The following is a 23715-nucleotide window of genomic DNA, read 5'->3' as shown; positions in this document are numbered from 1 at the left end:
AGCAAGGCTACAGCTGATTCCTGGGACATGGTAAGGAAAAGGGGCTGCAAATAGGGAACGATCTGCCCTGTCACGTTGGTAACTGTCCAGTTTGTGGATCCCATTGCACTGGGAGGAGGTGGGTAGAGGGAAGGACACAGAGAGGAGTTCCCATGTGTATCCCCTGTGCCTGAGGTTTGGGCCAGCAGCACCAAACAAGGGCTTGATGTGCTCCTTGGGATCATTGCTGGGTCTGTGCTCAGATCAAGGTAGGGATGCAGGAGACACCAGGCTGAGCAGTGCTGGGCTGAAGGAGCTGGGAGACAGCACAGTGCTGTTTGTTAGTTTTCCCCATAGTTCGGTAGCTCAGGTGATGGGAGAGACTGGAGGTAGCAATGGGGCAGGGCACCAGCAGCCACGCTGCAGTGCACAGTGCTCCTCATGTCCAGCTCTCCTCCAAGCTGGGTTCTCCTCTGTCTCTGGGATGAGGAATTCACTGATGCCCTTTAAGGATGAACCCCCAAAACACTGGCTCCCCACACGGCTGCTCCTCCCCAGCCCTGTGAGAGAGGCACCTCCTGAGTCCAGCCCAAAGTTCTCCGCTCTCCTGGCTCCAATGGAACTGCTCTTACAGATAATGCCCGCAGGCTGCTAAGGGAGCCGTTTGCAGCCAGCTCTAAAGCCTGGGGTTGATGTGAAGAGGGGGTTTTGAGCTAAGGTTCAAATAGATCGATGCTGACCCTGTTTGGAGGCTGCAGGATGCAGCCCAACGCAAGTCCCCGTTGGCAGCAGCTGTGCCTCTCTGGAAACCCTTTGTGCACCCAAAGACCAAAGGCACTGGCTGCAGCAGAGGGCAGCTCCAAGTCCTTTTCCATGCTTTTCCTGCCTCTGCTCAGTTTGCCAGAGAGGAGGTTTGGAGGCTCCGGACCAGCTCAGGCTGATTCTCCCCAGATACTCCCTGAGTCACCTGGCAAGACTCAGCCACTACAGGCAGACAGGGCTGAATCAGCAGGGAAGCAATCACCTTGTCCCCAAAGGGGCTGCAGGAAAGGCTTGGGGGGGAGCAGGGAGGGGGAATTGGGAAACCTCAGCTCTGAACCCAGCTGGTTCTCACTGCCCGATCCCTGCCTGGCAGGTCTGCTTGTGGGGATGCACTGAGTGCACACAGGCTGTGACTTGGCACCTGCGGACCCACATCCCCTTGAGATGCAAGGGGCCTCCTCAAAGAGCAGAGAGGCTGAGTGATTGCTTCCCTTCTCTGCATTAAACCTGCTGGGTTCAGTGCTTGTTCTCACTGGTGAGTCAGTTCTCTTCGAGCTGGCATGTGTTCCTGGAAAAAAAGAGTTAAAAAGAAGAAGGAGGGAAACAAACATCCTTTAAAAAGCCCCTTTGGCTCAAAAGGAGGAAAGAATCATCAGACAGACATCTCCTGTGGCCCCACTGCTCGACAGCCCCCCCGCTCTGGGCAGGAGCCCCCCAGCACACCACACTGCCTGTTCTTCTTCCCCACATCCTGCCAGGAAAAAGTGCTGAGAGGAAATCTCCTCTGGCCAAGAGCTGCCTTTCCTCCTCTCCGGACTCGCTCCGGCTCTCCAGCCATCCTCCTGGCCAAAACCAGGAGCTGTCTCCATGCTCGCATGACTCTTAGTCATCCCCAGCACAATCAGCCGTGCTCTCATTCCTTGGCCCCAGGACCTTGTCTTGCTGGTACCTCTCTAACTGCCCTCTTTGGAGAAGCCCATTCCCCTCAGTTTGTGGAGACATGAGAGCCCTTCTCCACATGCACCTTTGCATTGCAAGTGCAGGCTCAGCAGCCACTTTTATGCAGTCATTCTGGATAAGTACATCTCCTTCTGCCTATGTTTTAGAGCCAAGTGTCCCTGCAACCTCCCCACTGATGAGGCTGCAGCTGAATGCAGCTAAGAGGAGCCTTCCAACAGGACCTTCCTCCCTCTGCTTCCCAGAACTGTCAGGTAGTGGCTGTAACTTCCCATCCCAGAACTACCATGAACCATCATGAACTTCTGCTGCAGCGTGGGGTTATCAAGAGATAGAGCAGAGAGCAAAGGGCACACTGGGTCTGACTTTATGTGCTAGCATCTTGCTGACTTGAGCATCCCTAGGACAACTGGTTTGCTTTAAGCCTACTGCTTTGGAAGAGGCTCAGGGGAAGGTTAAAAAGTGCTCATTACTGCTCCCAGGTGCCTGGCAGGTTCTTAATTAGAAAGTGGCTTTAAAAGGCCTCTCCCCCAGCCAGGCAGTGTGATGGATGGGATGAGCTTTTGGGGAGGGTCAGTAGTTGCTTGAGCTCTGATGGTAATAGGGATTGCTGTGAGTCCCGGGCTTGGAGGTACTGGGAGAGGAGGAGAGCTGGGTTCTCATGTGTCCCCCCAGGCCTGCTGAGGACAAGGAAGGGTCTGCAGGCTGGGCCCAATGTGTCTCCTGGTTGGCGAGGGTGGTGAAGGCAAAGCCTGCAGCTGGCTGGGCTTGATCCTTCCTCTGCATGGTGCTGGAGTGGGGCTTGGGGGTGATCCTGTGTGGCCACAGGAGCCCTCTTTGCACCAGGGGTTGTGCTCTTGGTCAAAGCAAAGCAAGCTGCCCTCTTCACAGGGAGCTGCTCCAGGCTGAACCATCTCTGTGGGCCTGTTGTGAGGGTGATGGCCATGCTCCTGTGTGGGTCCTTAGGACCTGAAGACAGCAAGATCCACCAGGCCTGAGGTAAAATGGAGTCCGCCCATCAAGGCAGGGTTTTGTGTCCCAAGAGTACAGAACTCCCTGGGGGTTTGGGTGGCAACAGTCAGGGCTCATTGGCACGGTCCTAAGCCCTGGCATGGTGCAGTGGTCCCTGGGGCTGAACCCCAATCTGATGCATTAGGGTGACCCTAACAGCAGTGGGGGACCAGCAGTGGGGTGCGTGCCTGGCCCCACCTCTGCGCGGGGGCTTGTCCCCGGTGACGTCCCAAAGCTCTGCTTTGTTTTGTGTTTTTTGCCCTCCTGCTTCAAAAACAAACAAAAAAAGGGAATTTCTTCACTTGCGGTCTCTCAGAAAGGAGAAGCTCCCACTGGGGACGGAGCTGCTGCTCGAGAGGATCCTGCAACGCATCCCTGCTCCGTGCTGGGGGCACCGTGCTCCCTGGGGACATGGGTCCTGCTCTCCTGCTGCTGCTCACCACAGCCAGCAACTGGCACGGTAGGTCCATTGGCACCCCAAAGCGCCCCATTGTGTCCATGCTACTCTGGGGCAGTTTGGGGGTGTAATGAGGGTTTCCTGGGTGCCTGGTGTGGGTGTTCCATCCCTCCCTCAGGTGAGAAGGGGTGACAGCCACAGTGGTGCTGGGGACAGGGCAATGCTGAACTTGGACTAATGGGCACAAAGCTGAGCCCCCAGTTGTGTCCACCAAAAGCTTGCTCTGGGCTGGGAGGGTCCCTGCTTCTGAATGCTGCTGGGTGAAGCAGCCACTGCTGCTGTAGACAGGTTCAAGGAGCCCTGGAATTCAAAGAAAGCAGGCAGGAGAGCATGTCTGCTCCATGACATCACATGGAGAGACACCAGCTTGGCATGTAGTGCAGACTGGGCTTAGCAGCATTCTGAAGGTCATCCAGAGCTGGTTTATTATTGTCGTTATAGAGGGAGGGCAGTGGTGGGAAGAGGATGTGTTGAGAAGTCTGTATTGGCTCTGAAGCCCAGCAGCGCTGAGGGCTGGCCTGTGGCTGCCTGCAGCACTGACAGGGTAAGGCCAAGGGGTATGGAAAGGCGCACATAGCATAGGAAAAGCCTTGGCAATGGGAAGAAGGGGAAGGGAGACCGTTTGGGTCTGGGTAGGGGTCAGGAGGAAGGAGAGGTTCAGCAGAACGTGTGTCCTGAGGAGAGCTATACCTAAAATAAACCTTTGTCCAAATGGGTGGGAGCTGAAGGTGCATGGGCTGCAGTGAAGGAGTTGGAAGTCAGCTGCATCGGCACCTTGGGATGCGCCTTGGGGGTGTCTGAGGATTGCTGTTTTCTGGCGGTGCTGGCACACACAGCAGGGCTGTGGGGCCGGGATGTGATGGAAACAGAACTTGGGCAGCCAAAAAGGGAAAGGTGAATCCGCCTGGGTTATGAGGTTGCGGAGATTGCCAAGAGGCAGTAACCCATCAACCTCAAGAGGCACTGAGCCTGTTCTGAGGTTTCCAACCCAACAGACAGACCAGTATTACTAATCTTACATCTGAAGTGCTGGCAGCCTCTCAAACCTTGTGTGGCACTTTCCTCTTGAGCTTGCTTGGGGGCATAATGAGACTTTGGTGTAAGATTCCCTCCTGGAAGGGGGTAGTCTGGGGGGAAGTGTATCCTTGAGCCGCTTCACTGTTCATGCTTTCACCCAGGATATTTGCATCCCACTTGCTGTTGCACTGCATGGTTTTTTTCACTTCAAGCAATGTCTTTGTCACGCTGAGCTTGTCATGCCTTTTCCCATGCCTGCTCTGCTGGCTTCTGGGTTGTGAAGGCTTCAGGGCTTGTAATTGCTTATGTTTATGTGACACCCTGACATGGCAGGCAGTGCCTGATAAGGGTGTCAGACACACGTGTGAGTACTATCACAGTTGGCCGTCTGCAGCACAAAACTGCATTGTGCCAGGGTTGTCCAAAGCCATTGCCTCAAGCTGGAGTCAGAGCCCAGCTTCCTTCTACCTCTTGGACTGCAAGCACATCTTCTGACAGTAGCAGGGCTGACATGGTGTATGTCATGGTATGATGACCCATTATACCCATGGGCTCTTGCTGAGGGGAGTGTCAGGGGCTCAGATCCCGGTTTCAGATCGAGCAGAAGACTTGAAACCTGATCAGGTCGCATCTGTGGTTTTGGCCATCTTGAGAGGTCTTCCTGGGGTTTCTTTTGTTATGGGGGGTGATTTAAACTCCTGAGGTAGAAACCCCTAACACATACATGATGAGCACCCTTTTCCCTGTGCCCTGCCTCACAGATACTGGGGGTGACTCTGGGGAAGGTGTCCTCAAACAAAGCGTTTCCTTGCCATCACTGAGTTGGAGGAGCAAGGAGAGCTCATGCCTAGTGTGAGTGTCAGGACCAGACCTTAGCCTAGTTATCCCCTGGTCAAGGTCCTGATGACTGGCTTCTGTGGTAAGGTTCTCGGGCACCTCTGTTACAGCCTTCCCTTCTTCCTCACCATTTCCAAACCATCAGCAGACGAAGTAATGTTTTGGCTGGCATGGGAGAGGCAGGGACAGAGCCTGCAGCTGTAACTGTAGGTCTCGGTTACACAACCCAAGTGTGGTAAAACCATTGGCCAGCAGTTCCTGGCAGTGCTGCGGAAGCTGCTGGAGAGCAGCAGAGACATCCTTGGGCTTCATGCAAGATTGCACCGTGGTCAGCAGGGAGAGAGCCTGCCCAGCAGCACTGCTTCCCCATTCTGGATAAGGACCTGCTGGCCTGACTTATCCCCAGCACACTCAAAGGAGTGGATGCTTGCGTGCCCTTCACCTGCATTCAGTGTCTCTGCCCTGCCTGCCCTCACTGCACTTGTGTGGTGGTTGTGCTATTGATAGGAGCCTCCAGTGACAGCCTGAAGGCTGCTGGCTTCTTCACTGTTATACAGAGCACCTACCTTGACCCTTTTCTGGCCACAGTATCTCAGTGGAGGATGATGACAACAAGGATGCAGAGTGATGTGACTCTTGTTTTTCCTGTCTTCCTGATGTGGCCAAACCAAGGACCAGCTAAAACATGGCCTCTCCTCCCTGAGCCAGTTTGACTGCAGCTCTGCATCAAAGAGCTTGTGTACCCCATCAAATGATGCTGAAGCCTTGGATGTGAAGGGGTAGCTGAAGCAGAAAGGAGGGATAAGCATTCAATGAGAGCTAAAGCAACAGAAATGTGTCAAGGCCTGCTAGAAAACACACCAAAAAGGGAGGAATCTTGTACCTCATGTATGTGGAAAATGTGGTTTTGTGAAGGATTCTGGGATATGTTTTTCTCCACTTTGGGAATAAATGAGGCTTTTCCTCTTTCCACAGAAAGATAAAGGCATCACGCACGCAAACCCGAACAAAAAAACCCCAACAGATAAAACGTCAAATATTCCATGCTCCGAAGCTCCGTGTCCTCTGCTGCTCCCCACAGGGACAGTCAAGTTGATCCAGGCCTTGTTTGGGTTTCCCCTGGACAACTATATCATTGTCATGCACCAGCAACACTCTCCAAGGCCTTGAGTCTCATGTTCTCAATCCCTCGTTGCATGGAGGGAAGCATCCATCCAAGACTGCTTAAATGATGCTCTTGAGCTCTTATGGATGGGCTCTGATGTTACACCCTGAGCACAGCTGGAAGCACAGGGCACATTTGTACCCTGGACATAGTCTTGCTCACCACATGAGCTGTGAGCAGGGCTGGATGCTGCTTCTGCTGTTGTGTTACAGGGGCAGTGTCTAAAGCAGCACCAGAGAATGGATTTGCTTTAAACTGTCTTTGCTACCCAAGACCATAGCAGCCTTCTCTTCCCTCCTCCCTGCAACAAGGGCTGTCACATCTGACCGCTCTTTCCCTTGAAGGAACATGTATGTTATATATATACGTATACGTAGCTGGATTAACGGTGTCATTATAGGGTGCTTTTCCCTCTCCCACCTCATTTAGACTTCAGATCATTCAACTAAAGAGCTCCTATGAGTTCAGAGCAGTCTGCTGCAGAGTTTGACCATCACAAGACCAAACCCAGCCCCTGTTTCTGTTGCCACCTCCCCAGAGGAGCACAGCCTGCAGTGACCTCCTCTGCAAAGAGCATCAAATCGATAAACTGTGCAGCTACCTTTATACTTCATGTTATTTGAACCTGGGTGTGTGTCCCTTTAAGCTGTTAGCGTCTGGGAGGGAAAGCAGAAGTGAGAGAATAGCCCTGGATAGAGGCTGGAGGGGGGTGCGGAGCCCCCTGAGCACAGATAGCCCTTTGCAATGTGTTTCCTGTCCTCCCAAAGGCCTGCCGTGGGGGTGGCAGTACCACTGCTTCCCCAGCCCCACGGCACTGATTCATTTCTCACTTCCCCCCCACCCTAAATATAGGTGGTGACTCAAAGAACTCACTGACACGGCAAAACAGGGAAAGAATATTTCCCCCTGACACTAAAGGCTGGAGTGGGACCCTGGTTCCCCTTTATTCAGCCAGCAGAGAAGCCATCTTCAATGTAGAGATGGCATTGGAAACCCAGATGGGCTGCGATGCCACTGTCAGCATGGCCCAGAGTGCTTATCTACAACTGCAGCCATGGGCTTTCACGAGCTGTTCAACTTTCCTGTGCCTCAGTTTCCCACATATAATAGATAATAGATAATAGATAATAGATAATAATAATAATGCTGACTCACTTTGTAATGTTTTGATGGTATCTGGGAGGAGAATGTACTGTGTGGTTCCATGACAAGGCGTAAGTTGGTGTCCATCAAAATCTAGTACCTGGTAACCAAAAAGCCAGTGCAAGGGCACACACTGACCTCCAGCTCTGCATAAGCTTTTCAGGTCTGTTTGAGCTCATCGCAGCAACAGAGAGCCCCATTCACTAAACCTTATCTAAACTTCACCAAATGGTGCTATGGGCTAACCCAGTTCATTTAGTAGCTCCAGCTTTGTCACAAAAGGAAAACTGTTGTAAGATGAGGCAAAACCCAGCAGGAACAATTCGCAAGCTAACCTCAGACCTTATCAGCTCCAGATGATCAATTTTCCTGTCCCAGTACTCGAAATGTTCACATGTGGGGTTTCTGTCTTCCCTGAATTCATTCCTTGGAGTATCAGCTGTGTCTGTCTGGTGGATAGAGAATACAGTGATGACAGCCTGTCTGAATCTCAAGCTCAGCCTCCTCCTGATGCTGAGCTACTCCATACTCAGCAGTGTGAACTCCAACAGAGCATCTTTAAGGACCATTTTTGCATCCTCACTCTTTCCTTTTCCTTTGTAGGCTCAGCATCCCTGGTGATCAGTCCTGACGTCTCTGCGCTGGTTGTCAGCACAGGTGATCCAGTCACCTTGCACTGCTCAGGGAAGTCCAAAGTTGAATGGCAAACCAAAAAGGATGTATTCAGCAATGACACCAGCAGCACGCTCAGCATTCCCAAGACCACTTACAGGGATACAGGCACCTACGTGTGTGCTTATGTCAACAGCAGCGACAAGAGCATTGCAACTGTGCATCTGTTTGTGCGAGGTAACCATGCTTCCCTCTTCCAACCTACGCTGGCAGAAGAGCCCCATTCCAGGGTCCATGGCCATTACACAGCTCCTTTCTATGGCTGCGGTTGTGTGTGTGTTTGGGGACCAGTGCAGGCTCCTTGTGAGGCAGTGGCTCACCCACAACTGTGCAAACCCACATAAAATGGGGCATGGGGCTGAAGCACTGGGGTACAGAGCTGCATCTCCTGCATGTGTGGGAATGGCTGGAACCTCTCCCTCCATTTCACTTGGCTTTCCTTCCCAAAAAACCATGATGAAAGTCTGGTTGGTGTGTTATGAACAGTGAGATCTGGAAATCAGAGACCATATTAACAGTACCCCAGATAAGGGACAGAATCGCATGAATCACATCCTTACAACATGACCTGAAACCCAAATATTCTTTTACCCCAGAAGAAGTTACACTGTGGTAGCTCCATCACTTGAGTTGACCTCTTCCCTTGTACCAGAGATTCTACCCTGGGCAGGAAAGCTGGAGGCCTGGTAACTGAAACTAAAACCATGGCGAATAGTTTAATTAGAAGTAAGCATACTTCCCAGGCTCTCTGCCTGTGTGCCTTTACGGGTTGGTTGCTGTGCTCTCCTCAAATGCCTTGGCTGAAATTGGGCTTGTCGTGTGGGTTTTTGGAGGCTGAATAGCTTGAATAAAAATCAGGCAGGCGTTGAGCAGGGCTGCCCCAGAATCGAACTCCCACTGGGCAGCAGTGCTGGAGACTTGCCTTTGCTGGGATGTGTTTCTGATGCATTTTCTGATCCCATTCCTTGGCCGACCTTTCCTCCTGAACAGATCCCAATAACGTGTGGAACACCCTGACTTTCCGGGTTGGTGTGACCAGGGGTGGTAACGCTGAGCTGCCCTGTCTTATCACGGCCCCCGAGTATGGATCCGGTGTGACTCTGATAATGGATGGCGGCTCTCATCTCCCACCTGGGACCAACTATTCTTTCAGTGCCGAGAAAGGAATGACACTGTACAATGTGCAAAGCAAGCAGAAGGGCTTTTACAGATGCCAAGCAGTGATAAATGGAAAAATTGAGAAGTCGCCAAGAATAAGACTGCTTGTGGAAGAAGGTAAAGGCTTGGGGTTGCTGGTGTCCTCAGGGAGACAGCAATAGTTAAGCTGGCCACAGTAGGCAGGAAAGGAAAGGAAAAGCTCCTCACCAGTGGAAGGAAAGACCTGAACCTGCAGTCTTTAAAGGGTATTTAATGGAGGCAAAATTCCATTGGCTCCTGGCAAATTACCAGCAGTGTTAAAATCTTTGCCAGCACTATCTCAGAACAGAGGAAAAAGTCCACCTATCTCCCTGATGATCTGCAGGTCCTCAGGCCCTGATGCTCAGGACATACCCATGGCAGAAGATTCCTCTTCCCTTTCAACTCACAGTGCTGACTGCTGTGCTGTCCCCCACCTGTACTACCCCCCATAGACATGCACTAAAGGAGTGATGATTGCTAGGGAAGGAGAAGGCTAGGGAAGGTAAAGAGGCTGGAGAGGATAGAAATGAAAAGGTAGCCAAGCCCTAGGGAGTCTCCAAAGCACTTGAGGCCTCTGGACCAGCTGACGTTGACTCTTTCCATGCTTGCCTTTGTGTAGCTCTGGAGAAGCCTGTGTCAGTGATGATGGACCCTATAGACCACGTGCGAATTGTGGGCGAGCCTTTCAAAGTCACCTGCAGAATAACTGCTCCTTCCCACAAGTACGATGTCAGATGGGAGACAGCAGCAAAGAATGTAAGTTGTGGAGCTTCAAGGGGGAATAGGGCTTTCCTGGAGACTGGGAGATGTAAGAACTACCCAGACCCAACTCAGCTGCCCAGCCAAAGCAGCTATTCAAGCAAGCTATAGAAATATGGATATGAATATGAATGTCATCCTTTCCTTGGGACGACACAGGGTTAGGAAATACCTGCTCATTGTCAGGATCTTGCTGCAAGAGTGAAGGAAAGCGTATTGTCTCAGGTGAGTTTATGGAGCAGGAGCCACAGTACCTACTAAGGCAATGCTTCTCCACTTTAGAAGCCAGGGCTTACGAAGTAGCAAACATGTTCAGGACACCCAATTCCCATGAGGAAAAATATGGGTAATGAAAGGGAATGCGCTTCAGAATATCCGTGGTGCTGGCTTTTAACTGCTAGGTGGTTAGATGAGGTTTGTTAGAAGTCCTTATTACACCCAATGTCATTATTAAGGAGTTGAAATAACGTACAAGATATGTTTGGATCACACAATGTAAGCCCAACTTGCAGTCAAAAGGCTGACAACAGCTATTATAACCTGAACTGCTGTGGAGTGTCTGCCCTGAATGCTTCAGTTTAATATGCCTCTTGGTCTCCACCCAAATGGCTTTCACTGACAGAGGCTCCATAACCAAGCCCAGAACAAGAGGGGGTCGGTATTTGTGCCATAAATATTCAGTTCCACCTTCTCCCTCCCAAGAAAGTGGCTGATGCTCGCTCCCTGCCTGACAGGTCTCGACAGCTCAGAATCGTAGCTTTGAGAATGAGAACTACTTCATCAGCGATGTCCTGTCCGTTTCAGCGGTGTCCATGGAAGACAGTGGGAAGTACACCTGCATAGCTAACAATTCAGCAGGAGTCAGGAATGCCTCCACAATGCTTCAAGTAGTAGGTGAGCGCCTTGATTCTGCCCCTATCCTGTTCCTAGTTTTGTTGTTGGAAACATGGTTCTTGCTTGTGCTTGAGAACTGCGGAGCTGCTAGGAAAAGACCTGGTGTTCCTTCTGCGTCTTGAGGGGTTTTGGATTGTGGGTGAAACACCTGAAACCTCTGCTCAGTTTCTGTGTGTTTATAAAAATCTTTACAACAAAAAGAATGGGGCAAGGTTATGCTGAAGACCAGGAAAGGCTGGCTACAAAGCAGAGCAAGCCATATGAGCAGAGAATGGATCTTTGTCTCTTCCAGAAACAGATCCACATAAGAGGATTTGGGTATATTATATGCTTGTTTGTACCTCAAGAAGGAAAATTCATCCTTGCAGCTCATACCTGGGGTTTGCTGATGACCCAAAGTTGCTGCAGACCATGGCTTAGAAAGGGCTTGGTCTGTTTCCGAGTGAGAAGCCAGCAGTTCAGCTCAGCAGCCTGTCTTCTACAGGTGATCAGGAGATACAGTTTTAGCCTCATCACTTACTAGGATATGGCATGTAAAACCTATTTGCCTGTTCATTAAGGTTTTCCAGCTCTCCTCAGGCAGAGTGTAATCCAAGCTGCCATCACAGAGCAGCCACTTACAAATACTCCTCTGGCAACATGACCTGTGTAATGCCTCATTCCCTCCTGCAGTCTCACTGCTGAAGCTGCCCTTTCCAGAAACAATCCATTTACGAAGCTGATACGAGTTTATTCCATGTCTCCGGACATGCTTGCTGATGGCCATGCTCTCTTCCTTCCTTCAGAGAGAGGTTACGTGTTCCTCGCCCCACTGCAAGCCACCAGCCAGGAGGTTTCTTTAGGAGAGAGTCTGATGCTGCAGGTCCAGATTGAGGCTTACCCAAAACTTCTCCACTGGGGCTGGGAGCACACAAACCCCCTGAAGAACACTGAGAGCACCCCACTGCAGGGTCAGATGATCCCTGGAAACAACAGGTATGCGCTTTATGGCTTATACCCTGGCCATGGCATGTTTCCAACAAGGCTTTCCTTGTGATACAGGCAGACAGAACACTCTGGATTTGAAGAGGGGAACTGTTCTGCCTTTCGGTCTTCTCTTTACAATATTATTATTAGCAAACCACAGTGAGCAGCTCTGAGCAGACCAAGGAGGACACCACCTCTGTCTAACTTGGCAGCCTTCTCTATAGAAAACCTTGCTGAAGTCAGATCCCATTTGTGGTCTGGTTGTTCAAGTGTGCACTCTCCTTGCAGGAAGAAATTGCAGGGGTGGATGAACAGTACAAAACACTGAATTCCCCTGGGGCTTCTCAGACCTCTCCCATACTCTGAGGTCTGGATAGTGTATGCATCCAGCGGCACTGTGCACCCACGTCAAGAGGAGCCATAGGACCTAAAGGAAGGCACAGGCCTGCTCTTCCAAAGCCTCCAGCCAACTGAGGCCAAAAGGAGACCAAAAGAAAGGGAGTAATTCCCCTTTCATTTTCTTAGAAAACAAAAATAATCCACAAGAGGAACTGCACCACTCAGCAAAGCAGAATGGCTTTAGGGCAAATTATCTCTTGCACTGGGGTCTGAGAAATGGGCTGGGGCAGAATGGAGTGGGCAGTAGGGACTGTGACTTGATGGGCTAAGAAATGCAATAACTCATTCTGCCAAAGGCAGGAGGACCAGCATCCTCTGGGCCTTCAAAGATGATGGTTCAGATGTTAAACTCTTCTTTCTGAGCTTTCACCCACCACTGCCTTTCAGAAGTGGTGTACACTTGATGGCAAAAGGTCTTTCCTCTAGGGAAGATCAGACCTTCCCTGCTTACCCTGCAGAAGAAGTAGCAAAAGCTGGGATCAATGCTGGGAAGTGTTCACCCACTCCAGGGCATGGGAAGCAGCAGCATCTCACTGAGCAAAGACTGTGAGTGCCTGGGTTTCCTCAGAACAGCTTATTCATGGTGTTTACTCTCTGTGTGAGCAGGTATAACACCACGCTCTTCCTGAACCGCCTGCAGGAAGGAGAAGGAGGTCTCTATATGTTTTATGCCATCAACAATGAAACCAATGCATCAATTACCTTCAGTATCTCCGTGAAATGTAAGTGCCTGGCATTGCTCTTTCATTCTGCTTGCCCTGGGGCTGCTGCCCAGCTGGCAGCAGGTAGGATGGACTACAAGGATGCTTGCAGCCCAGTGCTCACACAACACAATCCAAACCCATGCATAGCACAGGGCTTCCTGGTGTTTTATTGTTGCGCACATGGAAAGTAAATCAGAGCACAGAGAATGTGGTCATAGCATTCACTGTTCATGTGCCTTCCCCAACAGCTCCTCCAAGGCTCTGCAAAATCAGGGTGGCAGCCAATGACTCCAGCATCCTTCAGTGCATGGCCATCGGCTACCCTGCCCCACGCATTGAGTGGTACCAGTGCCCCATTCACTCTGACAGGTAAGAAATGCCCAGGAGACTGAGCACCTCCAAGGTGCACAGTTCCTCTTGCTATGCTGACATTTGCGGAGCGGGTAATGTAGTAGAGCCTGTTCAGTAACAGCAACAGGGATGCTGCCCTCTTAAAAAGGTCCCTGGGGACTGAGGAGTAGGTACTGTTTCTAATGTCCTGACCTTGAAGAGTTCAGCCACCTGTGATTCATGTTCTCCCAGTGCTTTTCTGAGGAACATTTGGATCCCTTGGAAAAGCGCCCTGGTGTATGCCACTGTAGAGCTGCATCCTGGCTGGCCCTAGTCATCTTTCTGGGGCCTCCGCAGGCCTAAAGCTCCACAGAGCACAGGATTACCGAGCTACAGTGTGATGGAGGCAACAGCAGCTGCCTGGTCAGGGGTTGCTGGGTCTCACACCCATTCAAGGAGGGAACTGCTGGCAGAACACAGCTGTAGCCACATAAAGACAGTCAAGGCTCTGTCTATACAGGGATTTGATGTTAACGGACAGGTCTTTAGCTGGGCAGAGAGTAATAAATCTCACAGAACTGCAATCATTAATTCCCTTTTCTCCTCCCTAGACTGATACAGGCACCAATTCATTTATGAGCAACTGGGCTGCAAGGAACACTCATTCTCTCCTGCTTGGTATCTCTGCAGATACGAGGACTATAGGCTGCTACTGAATGACTCCAATCCCCAAGTGGTGAACGTGTTGCCCTTCCGAGAGATGGAGGTGGAGAGCAGCATCCCCTTCCAGGAGCTGGGTGCCAACTTCACCTTCTGTTGTATGGCCATTAACAGAGAGGGGAACGCTTCTGACATGCTTCACTCATTCACCATCACCAGTAAGATACTAACTGGTAGCTTGGCAGAGTGGGGAAGGATGTGGGGGCTTTTTGAGGACCCATCTTTCTATACGTATATCCCTGTTGTCTTTCATGAGAGGTGGAATAGATTCCACAAGCCCCCTGTTCTCCCAGGAGCGGGGAGGCTTTGGCATTTGTCAGTCCTGGGAGCCATGTGGGAATTGCTGGCAGGGCAAAGGCTGAGCCATGCCATGAACACCTTATAATTGCAAGACCCAGCTCCAGAGTGCAGGAGCTGCTGCCCACTGGAATCCAGGGGTTGCATCTTTTGATGGGACTGTTCTTGCTGCACAAATCTCAGCCCCCAGTCAGTCTGACCAGTACCTGGTGCTGTTCGTGTGGAAATTGGGCGCATGAGGGGAGCCATTGCAGCTTTAAGTTTGGCAACAAGAACCTTTCTCAGTTTCCAACAGCATTTTAGGGTGTCTCTGAGGCCAGTGCTGGGTTGTGTTGCATACGGGGGAAGCTTAAGTGGTCAGCTGGGCAAAATGCCTATAGAGATACAGTTGAAATACGAGTGTTTAACTCATTCCTGTGTTTTTCTCCTCCAGGAAGTGTCATGGCCCCCCCCAACAAACTCTTCAGCCCCATTCTCTCCACCTGCATCGGCACATTGGTCCTGCTGCTCCTCCTACTGCTCTTCCTCCTCTACAAGTACCACCAGGTCAGATTCCCTGTTGTGTAGCAAGGGCTGCCCAGCTTCTGCTGACAGCCACAGGCAGGGAGCATTCAGCCTGGAGGCACCAGGCAACTGCCTCCCTCATCTCCATTGCCTCCCAGCTTCCCCCATGAGTTTCCTGCACCGTACCTGCTCTGTTCACACCTCTCCTGCCCTGCTCCCTCAGTCCTGTAGCCCAGAGGTCAATGTGACTGTTTCTTGGAGTCAAAGGTGCTCATTCTGTGCTGTCAGTTGCAGATGGTTTCGCTCTGATCGCCTGAATCCACAGTCTGAATTACAGAGGGGAAAACAAAAAAGTGGTTTGCAGCTTGCAGCTACTTCTTATTCTCCTCCCTGCTTTATGCAACGTTGTCTTTATGGGGGAACAGGATGATGTCAGAAGGCGTTTGTCTCCAGGAAGACTTGGTCACTATTTTTAACAAGAACCTGCCCCATTTTCTCTGCAAGACTCATTTGCAGCATTTAGAATCTTCTTCTGGTTGTTTCCATAAGCTGTACCCATCAACAGCCACCCCTGCTCCATCAGTGGGTGACAACCTCCTGGTTCTCAGCTCTCCCTTTTGGCACTCTTCCTTTGACAGCCTATCAAGGCTGCGGATTTCACAGCAAGTTCTGGTGCTGGTTGTCAGAAGATCCAATAGAGCCCTCTCCCAAACACCTACAGGTTTACAGGCAGAGCTGTATTGGGCCAGTAGTCCAGAGACATGAAGGGTGCATTGATGTGCAAGTAGCTCTGAAGAAATAGCTTTTAGGAAGGTCTTGCAAGCCCAAGAGAAGCAGGATGTGTTTATAAACGATCTTGCCTATCTCAGCTGTGAGCTTCTTTAGCCATGACTGATAGCTGCAGTGCTATAGGGGAATCGTGGAGCAGAAAGCAGCAATGCTCACCCTCTGGCAGCAAACAACAGCAAATACATTGAGTGCATGTGGCATCTTTTATAAGGGTCCTCCACCAGAAACTGTGCTGCTTGGAGCATCCTGTCTGAGCCTTTTTCAGCAGCCTGCATGGGTGAGGATGTTCAGCTCTCAGGCAAAGAAAATAGAAGCAATGTGGGGGAGAAAACAAGCAGATGCTTTGCATCAAAACTGCAGATCTGTTTGATTCAGTTATGGTCCCTCATGCCTGTGCTAACCCAGCTTTGAGCATCTCCTCATACACTGCATCCTTCTCTGCAACTATGTGGAAGTGGTGAGGAGAAGCATTCCAGAACACACCTCCTGGTAGCTGAGACCTGAGGGTCTCCATCACAGCCATGGTCATTCCACCCTGTGTCTGCCTTGATGGATCTGAGACTGCCTTTACCACAGTGGTCCTTGCCTGTCTCCTTGAACAGGAGCAAAGGCCACGCACACAAAGCTATTTCACTGTCTGTATTTGTATTTGTGCTCCAGCCTGGCTGCTGAGCCCTCTCAACATGAATGACAACCAGCACAAGCTCTGCTCACAGGCTCCATCCAGCACTGCTTGTCTCTGCCCTGCTGGGTTACTTCTGCCATGAGATTCACGGAAAAGAGAAGAAATTCTGACTTCTCTTTCTCCATTTCTTTTTTCCCCTGTAAGGGAGGTGGGTCTGGGGCAGCCCCACTGTTCTGTTGCGCTCAGCAGCACAGGGTACCAGGGAAGGGGATACAGTGCAGACATCTCCCTCCAGCCCCAGCTGGGCACTGTCAGACACTGGCCTGGTGGAACCTTGCTGATCCCAGCTCTGTCATCCCAAGTGAGGGCATGGGACTACTTTAAGTAAGAGGCAAGAGAGACTCCTGCAGCCGTGGGTCATGACTTGGAGGGGCTTTGGAACAGCAAAGGGACCAGATTGTCCAGTAAAGACCCTGTCTCACTCAGTCCAGGTTCAAACCAAGAAGTCTTTGATGGACTGAAGCCTGTCTTCCCTCTGTGCCTGCAGAGTGAGAGCTGGGACTGGGGAACCCCTGGGACTTGAGGAACATGGAATAACTGGAGTGTCTTCCTTACAGAAACCCAAGTACCAGGTGCGGTGGAAGATCATTGAGGCCTGTGAAGGGAATAACTACATCTTTATCGATCCCACTCAGCTCCCATACAATGAGAAATGGGAGTTCCCCAGGAATAACCTCCAGTTTGGTAAGAAACTTTCCTCACTGCTTGCCTGGTGCTGTGCAGCTCATCACAGAGCTGAAATGCTCCAAGGGGCAGAGCCAAAGCAACTGGGCAGTATCCAAAGCTGCATCTGGGTGTTACAGCAACATCCTTAACCAGGCATTGCTGCCCTCTTCCACACAGGGTGGCAAATCTTAGGGTACAACCTCCCTCTATTGCTCTGAGGAAGGTTGAGAGGACCATGTCCCTCCTCTAGTACAGAGCTGGTGAGCCCATGGTTGGACATGGCCACTTTCCTACTGTCTTTGCTCATAGCAGAGTTCCCCTCAGATGTTAACCAGCTCCTGACTAAGGGATGTGTCATCTTGCCTGGGCTCAGCAGGAATCCCCTCCCACCAGACATCCTCCTCAAGGCTCATGCAGGACAACTGCTCAGTCTTTTTCTATGAAGCATCTCGTAAGCACATTTTTTATTCCCTTTGCAGGAAAAACTCTTGGAGCAGGAGCCTTTGGAAAAGTGGTAGAAGCCACTGCTTTTGGGCTGGGCAAAGAAGATTCCGTCCTCAAAGTTGCTGTGAAGATGCTAAAGTGTAAGCCCAGTGCAATCTGCAAAGGCTGAAATCCCCCCATAACCTTTGGGCAGGATGCAGTGTGTGCTCACCATGTGTTGGTGCTCTCACTTCTGTTGGATGTTCCTGTGACACGTACTGGTGTTGGAATCACACTGCTGCCACCCTTGTGGACATGCACGGCCAAAGGCCCAGGGGGTGCAATTTCCTTTGAGTGTGTCTCCTCCTTTTGTTCTGTACCTGTGTCTACACCTTTTTCTGTCCTCTCCTTTCATCTCTTCCTTGCCCTTTCCTCCCTTCTTCACACAACCTTTCCTCTCTTGTCTTAACAGCATCAGCAGACACGGATGAGCAGGAGGCTCTCATGTCTGAGCTGAAGATCATGAGTCACTTGGGACACCATGAGAACATTGTCAACCTGCTGGGAGCTTGTACCTATGGAGGTAGGATCCTACAGCCCTGCTTCCTCATGGACACCTCCCATTGCCTGCCCCTCCGAGGCTCTTCCCTCTCCTCATCTCACAACAGAGAGCTGATGATCTTGGCAGTGCTTTTTGGACATGTAACTGTGCAAGGGCCCATTTCCAGACATGCTCATGTGCAGTGTGGGTTCTGCTGCCCTGCCAGGAAAAGCAGTCCCCAGGACAGGCCACAGTAACATCAATTCTTAATTAACCCTTCCTGCCTCTCTCCCAGGCCCAATCCTCGTCATCACTGAGTACTGTCGCTATGGAGATCTGCTGAACTTCCTCCGGAAGAAGGCTGAATCCATCATTATCCAGGATTCCGCACTGGACATCTCTTTAGATAGTGCTGCTGATTACAAAAACATTGACCTAGAGAAGAAATACATCCGGAGGTAAGAGCAGAGTTCAGGTGGCCACAGGACCGGGTACTTGCTGGGAGAAGCGTGCTGGGGAAAGATTGAGGCCAAAGCTTTGGTGATTTGCAGAACACCAGGATGTAAAAGCCGCTGGGGTTGTGTATGTTTCGATTTGGTTACACATCCAGGTTTTTTAGTGTTTGGCAGCAGTCATTGAATACCCCAGAATAAACGCGTATTTCAATCCAGTCTGTCCTCCCACAATCTGGAATCAAAACTTTCTCACTTCCTGCACTTTTGGGCACATGGGTTTTGTAGAACAGGAGGCTGAGCATTCCCCATCATTCCTTTATAGGCAGCCCCTTGATGAAAGGGTAGCAGTATTTGAACTCTCACACCACAAGGCACCTCGGTCCCCTTTCTGAATTGGCCTCAACACTGACTTTCCCTTCATCCTCAAGCCCCAGGCTAAGCCACTTCCTGCAGGCAGGGACGTGGTTTCTTCTCTCAGTGGATGTGAAGGGCAGAAGGTACTGCTGGAGGGTTGTTAACAGCCTGCCTCCATCTCTCTTGGTTCTCACTCAGTGACAGTGGCTTTTCGAGCCAGGGTTTGGAAATGTATGTTGAAATGAAGCCTGTGTCATCATCATCATCTTCAGCATCATCAGATTCTGCGCAAGCCAGGGGTGAGTTAAAGGTTCACTTCCGAGTTTCCGTGATTTCTTTATCGTGGCCCCACCTCATCTGGTTTATCTTGGGGAGCCGGGGCACAGCACGGCTTTTGGTACTCGCCAGGTTTGCAGCAGCTCTGCAGCTTCACTTTGAATTTTCAGGGAAAAGCCCAGAGGAAGAAGATGGAAGCAGGGAGGACCTCCGTCCCCTCAACCTCTCTGACCTCCTGCAGTTCTCCAGCCAAGTGGCCCAGGGCATGGCATTCCTCGCATCAAAGAACGTGAGTGCCAACAGAACACCTGCTCCCAGCATCCCAACTGGGAAATGCCAGTGCAGGCAGCAGGCACCGTCCATCCTTGTCTGCATGGGAGCTGGGATAGTTTTGAATGGGGTGGCCAAGCTCAAGCAAACTGCTGCTGGAAATGGGCCTCTGCTCTGTTTGCTGGGTTTTCAGACTGTGCCATGGTGCCTGGTGTCCCCTTCAGAGCCGTGGGTTACGGGCAGTGTTAAGGATGGGAACTCAGGGCTATGTGTCCTGCTGGTCTCACCATCTTCTCCCCAGCTTTTGCATGAGGTCAGGAACTTTGATGTGAAGCTTTCTTGCCTTGGCAGCTTCCCCACTGCCCCAGGGACAGGGAACCGAAAGTGGCCGTTGAGCTGTCTGCCAGAGCTGGCTCATTTGGAGTACCAGGGAGTCACTGTGTGACTGTTTCAGAGATGAGGACACAGTGTCAACAGCCCCTCCTTCCGAGCCTCCTCCCACGGGAAAGATGATGGCCCCATGAGCAACTATAGCATGAAATGTTATGTTGCACCAGCATTGCAGAGCCTGTACTCCTTGTACGTGACACAGTGCCTGTCGCAGGGACTTTTCAAGCAGTACATGTTCCCTTTGCCTCTGTTAAGTGTTGTTTCAGTGACAGGCCCTGGGCTGTAGGGAATTAGCTGGGACTGCTGGGGGATGTTGGCTGGACCTCAGTTGTGCTCTCTTCTCTCCAGTGCATCCATCGTGATTTAGCAGCCAGGAATGTGCTCATATCAGATGGACGGGTAGCCAAGATCTGTGACTTTGGCCTGGCCCGCGATATCATGAATGACTCGAATTATGTTGTAAAAGGCAATGTAAGTAATTGAAATGGGGACAAGAGAAGGTACAAGGGAAGGGTGCAGCTGGAGCATGAAGGATGTGGGATAGGGTAAGCTGCCAGCTTGTCCCAGGCTGCAGGACTCTCTGCTCTTCCAGGCCCGCCTGCCCGTGAAGTGGATGGCCCCAGAGAGCATCTTTGACTGCATTTACACAGTGCAGAGCGATGTGTGGTCTTATGGCATCCTTCTCTGGGAGATCTTCTCCCTTGGTAAGAAAGAACTGAGCTTACAAACCTCTTGTTTTCCATGGCTTTACCATTGCCTCAACAAAAGAGTTTCCAAAGAAATGGATCCTGGATGATTTACTGTAACTCAGAACTCCCTGAAAACAAGTAGCAGTGGCTCAGGCGATGCTCCAGGCTGCCTCTAGCCACCCTATAAGGCTGGAGTGTTACAGGCTCTGACCTGAGAGCCATCTCTGCTTCTGTCACTGTCACAGGTAAAAGTCCATACCCTGGCATGGTGGTGAACAGCAAGTTCTACAGCATGGTGAAGCAGGGATACCAGATGGCCAGGCCAGACTTTGCTCCTTTGGAAATGTGAGTGGATGTGCTAAAGTGACACTAGGGGTGACAGGGTCGCTGGAGCTGCTTCCTAGGGGGCAGGAAGGTAGCACTGAGACCTTGGTCCAGCAGTGTATGCCCTTGAGCTTCAGGTTGGATCCTCCTGGCTGCTCCTTGCTCCTGTAGGAAAGCAGGACCTGAAGCAGTCAGTTAGGACTCTCTATCCACTATCTCCTGCTTATGGACAGAAAGATGGGAGCGCTTAATGTTATATGTTACATTCCTGGCCTTGGTGGGTTTTCTTCCTTTTAAAGTCAGCTAGTTTTGACTCTAGGACTGTAAGACAAGTCTGAGTAGGTTATAGGAAGGTAATGAGTTTAACCTTAAAGAATATAGTACTGAAGGCATAAAGCTCCTTAGTTTATCCACTTCCATGTTCACCTTTACCTGGAGTACTGCACATGTACTGACCCTGGGTTTTATAGTCAGGGGACTGCTCAGTACTGTGTGCCTGAAATAGAGAGTACAGCACAAGGAAGCACAGAGCCTGCAGCAGGACAGTGCAGCCATCCTGTCCCTGTTTGGCTCTGCAGGTACACCATCATGCAGGCGTGCTGGAGCCTGGAGCCCACAGAGAGACCTACCTTCGATCAGATCGGCTGCTTCATCCAGAAAGAACTGGAGGTGCATAAGGAGCAGGTGAGGACTTTTGAAGAGAATGGGGGAGATGTGCTTTCCTCCTACATGAACCTAGCTTCTGGGCAACTCCCCTGGTGCTGGTCCTTGCCTTTAACTGATGGAACCAGTTTAGTGCTGGTGGGCAGTGCAGAAAGGCATCCAGACTTCCCTGTGCGCAAGGGTTAAGCCACTCCCCACCATGACCGAAGGAGGCTGGACAAAGAAATACAGCTGCTTTGCAGCAACCCCTATGGGCAGCAATAGGGGTAGCGATACTACTGTCAGGACAGCAGCCCTGCCCCATCCCATTCACCTGGATTGGACAAAAGGCACACTCCTTTATCACTAGCCATCCTGCAGCTTCACAAAAGCATGGGCTAGCCATGCCTTGTGGGCACAAAGGGCAGCGCTGACTGAGCATCCAGCCCTAGCTGGTCATCCTCTGATGTCCTACACCACTGAAGGGACTGAAACACACTTGGGGTGGGGTTTTTGTCTTTTCTTGATTTCAAGGACTACACCAACCTCCCCTCCACCACCGAGGAAGACAGTGGCTGTGATACCTCTGGCTGCTGCGAGGAGTCCTGTGAGCAGGAGGACAGCGGGCAGCCCCTTCTCAAGGGCAACAACTACCAGTTCTGTTAGCTGGTACCATTGCCCCGGGTGGATCCCACCCTCCTGGATCTGCAGAGTGCATGGTGCTGCCCTGCCCTAGGACAAAGATGCCTTCAGCTTTGGCTCTCCTTCTTCTTCTGAAGTATGAGTGTTACTGACTCCCTCACTGAAATGACAGTGCTAGAGTGACTCAAAACCAAGACTCACCATGGGGTCCCTGAGGCCTTACCTGAAGCGTAGCATAGGTTGTGAGGATGGGAACATGCTACATCTCTACAAGATACAGAGAGGTCCCTGGCACCTGCCTCCCCATCCCCAGTGGGGCTGTGAGTGGTTTGGTTTTGTAGGGTTTTTCAAATGCTAGTTGCAGCCAAGTAAGACATTCCCACAACTGAACCCTTGTGTTTTATGAGCACATCTTGAAGCTGGAACTACTTCACACAGCAGAAGCAGTCCTCTTTCTTGGTGGTCCTGCTCTCTTCCCTTTGCCAGTCTGACCCTGGATGGTGCAGAGTGAGTGTTTAGATACAGGTAAAGCCTCTACTTAGCATTAAATACACATTAACCTCTACATTTCCTCACCCAATCTACCTCTACACAGCTGATGCTTTGGCAGGGAGTGTTTGGGTGAAGCGAGCCAAGAAGCCAGCCCCAGGGTTACGTGAACCTGGGGATGAAGGGCAGTTATTTCTCAGGTAAAACACAGGCATAACTGGTGCACTTCCATGTCAGCACTGAACACATCCCCAATCCAGGAAAGAACGGCAGCTTAAACAGATATGGAAATGATCAACACACATCCTACAAACCTTCTGCATTATTAAACATGTAGCAATCACTGCCTTTGTCCCAAACACAGATATGCTCTTGTACATATTTTCCTGAGTGTATTTTTAATAGAACAGCTGAGATAGAGAATAGTTTTTCATAAGCTAGGGCCTGATGCCCTTAAACTTATTGCTCGTCGAGCTCTTGTTCAGGGCTACTAGTGCCAGTAATGGAAGTAGCTAATGAATCTTAACTTCACCTGGCTCTATACACCAGGTACAGGCACTGACAGGACTCAGGCAAACTACAGTGAGACACAACTACTCTATCACAGGTGGCCTTGGTCATACCCTCAGCAGTTAGCTTGTGGGCCACTTCTGATTATAGTAACCCTGGGTTTATGCTAACACTGAGTGATTCTTTCCTCCTTACTAAACACAAAGCTAATTTATCTGTCAGCATTATAAAAAATGAAATGTTTAGCAAAATGAGTCTCTTCTAGAGCTTTAAAAGAACTGTTCTTAAGGAAGAATGGATCAGAGCACAGGTCTGCAACTCTGCTCCCAACTCCTCAGACACACATCTTCCTCATTACAAGTTCTCAAAACTATTCACTCTTGTGTAATGCAAAAACTTATTAAAAACAAGATTTTAAAGCACTTGCTCTGAGTGGCCTGTCTGTAACAGAGGAAAAATGTAGTCCCCATGAATGGATATAATGGGGGAGTAATTTGAATCGTGATGATGGGACATCTGACAACAGTCACTGCATTTGAGATGAGCACATGGCAGCCACCAAGGGCAGGGGAGAGGCAGAACGGCCCTGGTGAGCAGAGACTCGGAGTTACTGCAGCAGAACCTCTTATAGCAATTGCTTAGATGCAGCAGGAGCTCCTACCCAGGCTATTAAACAGATCCTGAAGAGAAATTACTGTCATGTGCTGCAGACCTCCTCTGAAAGTCACCTCAGGAGCTGCCCTGGGAAAAGAAATGCAGAACAAGAACAGGGGAGTTGACATCTGCAGAAGAGCTTATAAGAACTATACCTCAGCTCT

The 23715-nt window shown here is 50.7% G+C and overlaps 1 protein-coding gene across 1 annotated transcript; it reads left to right on the top strand.

Annotated features, from left to right (window-relative positions):
* Positions 1-3004: 3004 nt before the first annotated feature.
* Positions 3005-23252, top strand: CSF1R (colony stimulating factor 1 receptor). The gene is made up of 21 exons (XM_080627254.1): positions 3005-3169; positions 7932-8177; positions 8991-9275; positions 9799-9935; positions 10673-10832; positions 11618-11807; positions 12804-12919; positions 13150-13270; positions 13922-14109; positions 14682-14794; positions 16784-16910; positions 17372-17476; positions 17788-17898; positions 18152-18314; positions 18864-18964; positions 19112-19230; positions 19950-20072; positions 20194-20305; positions 20536-20635; positions 21193-21298; positions 21791-23252. Exons 1-21 carry the CDS (start codon positions 3121-3123, stop codon positions 21920-21922), a joined length of 2904 nt encoding a protein of 967 aa, XP_080483380.1. The 5' UTR covers positions 3005-3120; the 3' UTR covers positions 21923-23252.
* Positions 23253-23715: the final 463 nt, after the last annotated feature.

The sequence above is a fragment of the Psittacula echo genome, assembly GCF_963264785.1.
Source record: "Psittacula echo genome assembly, chromosome: 11".
In the NCBI taxonomy this organism is placed as follows: domain Eukaryota; kingdom Metazoa; phylum Chordata; class Aves; order Psittaciformes; family Psittacidae; genus Psittacula; species Psittacula echo.
The sequence above is the reverse complement of the archived record's forward strand: the minus strand, read 5'-3'. Positions and strand labels throughout refer to the sequence as shown.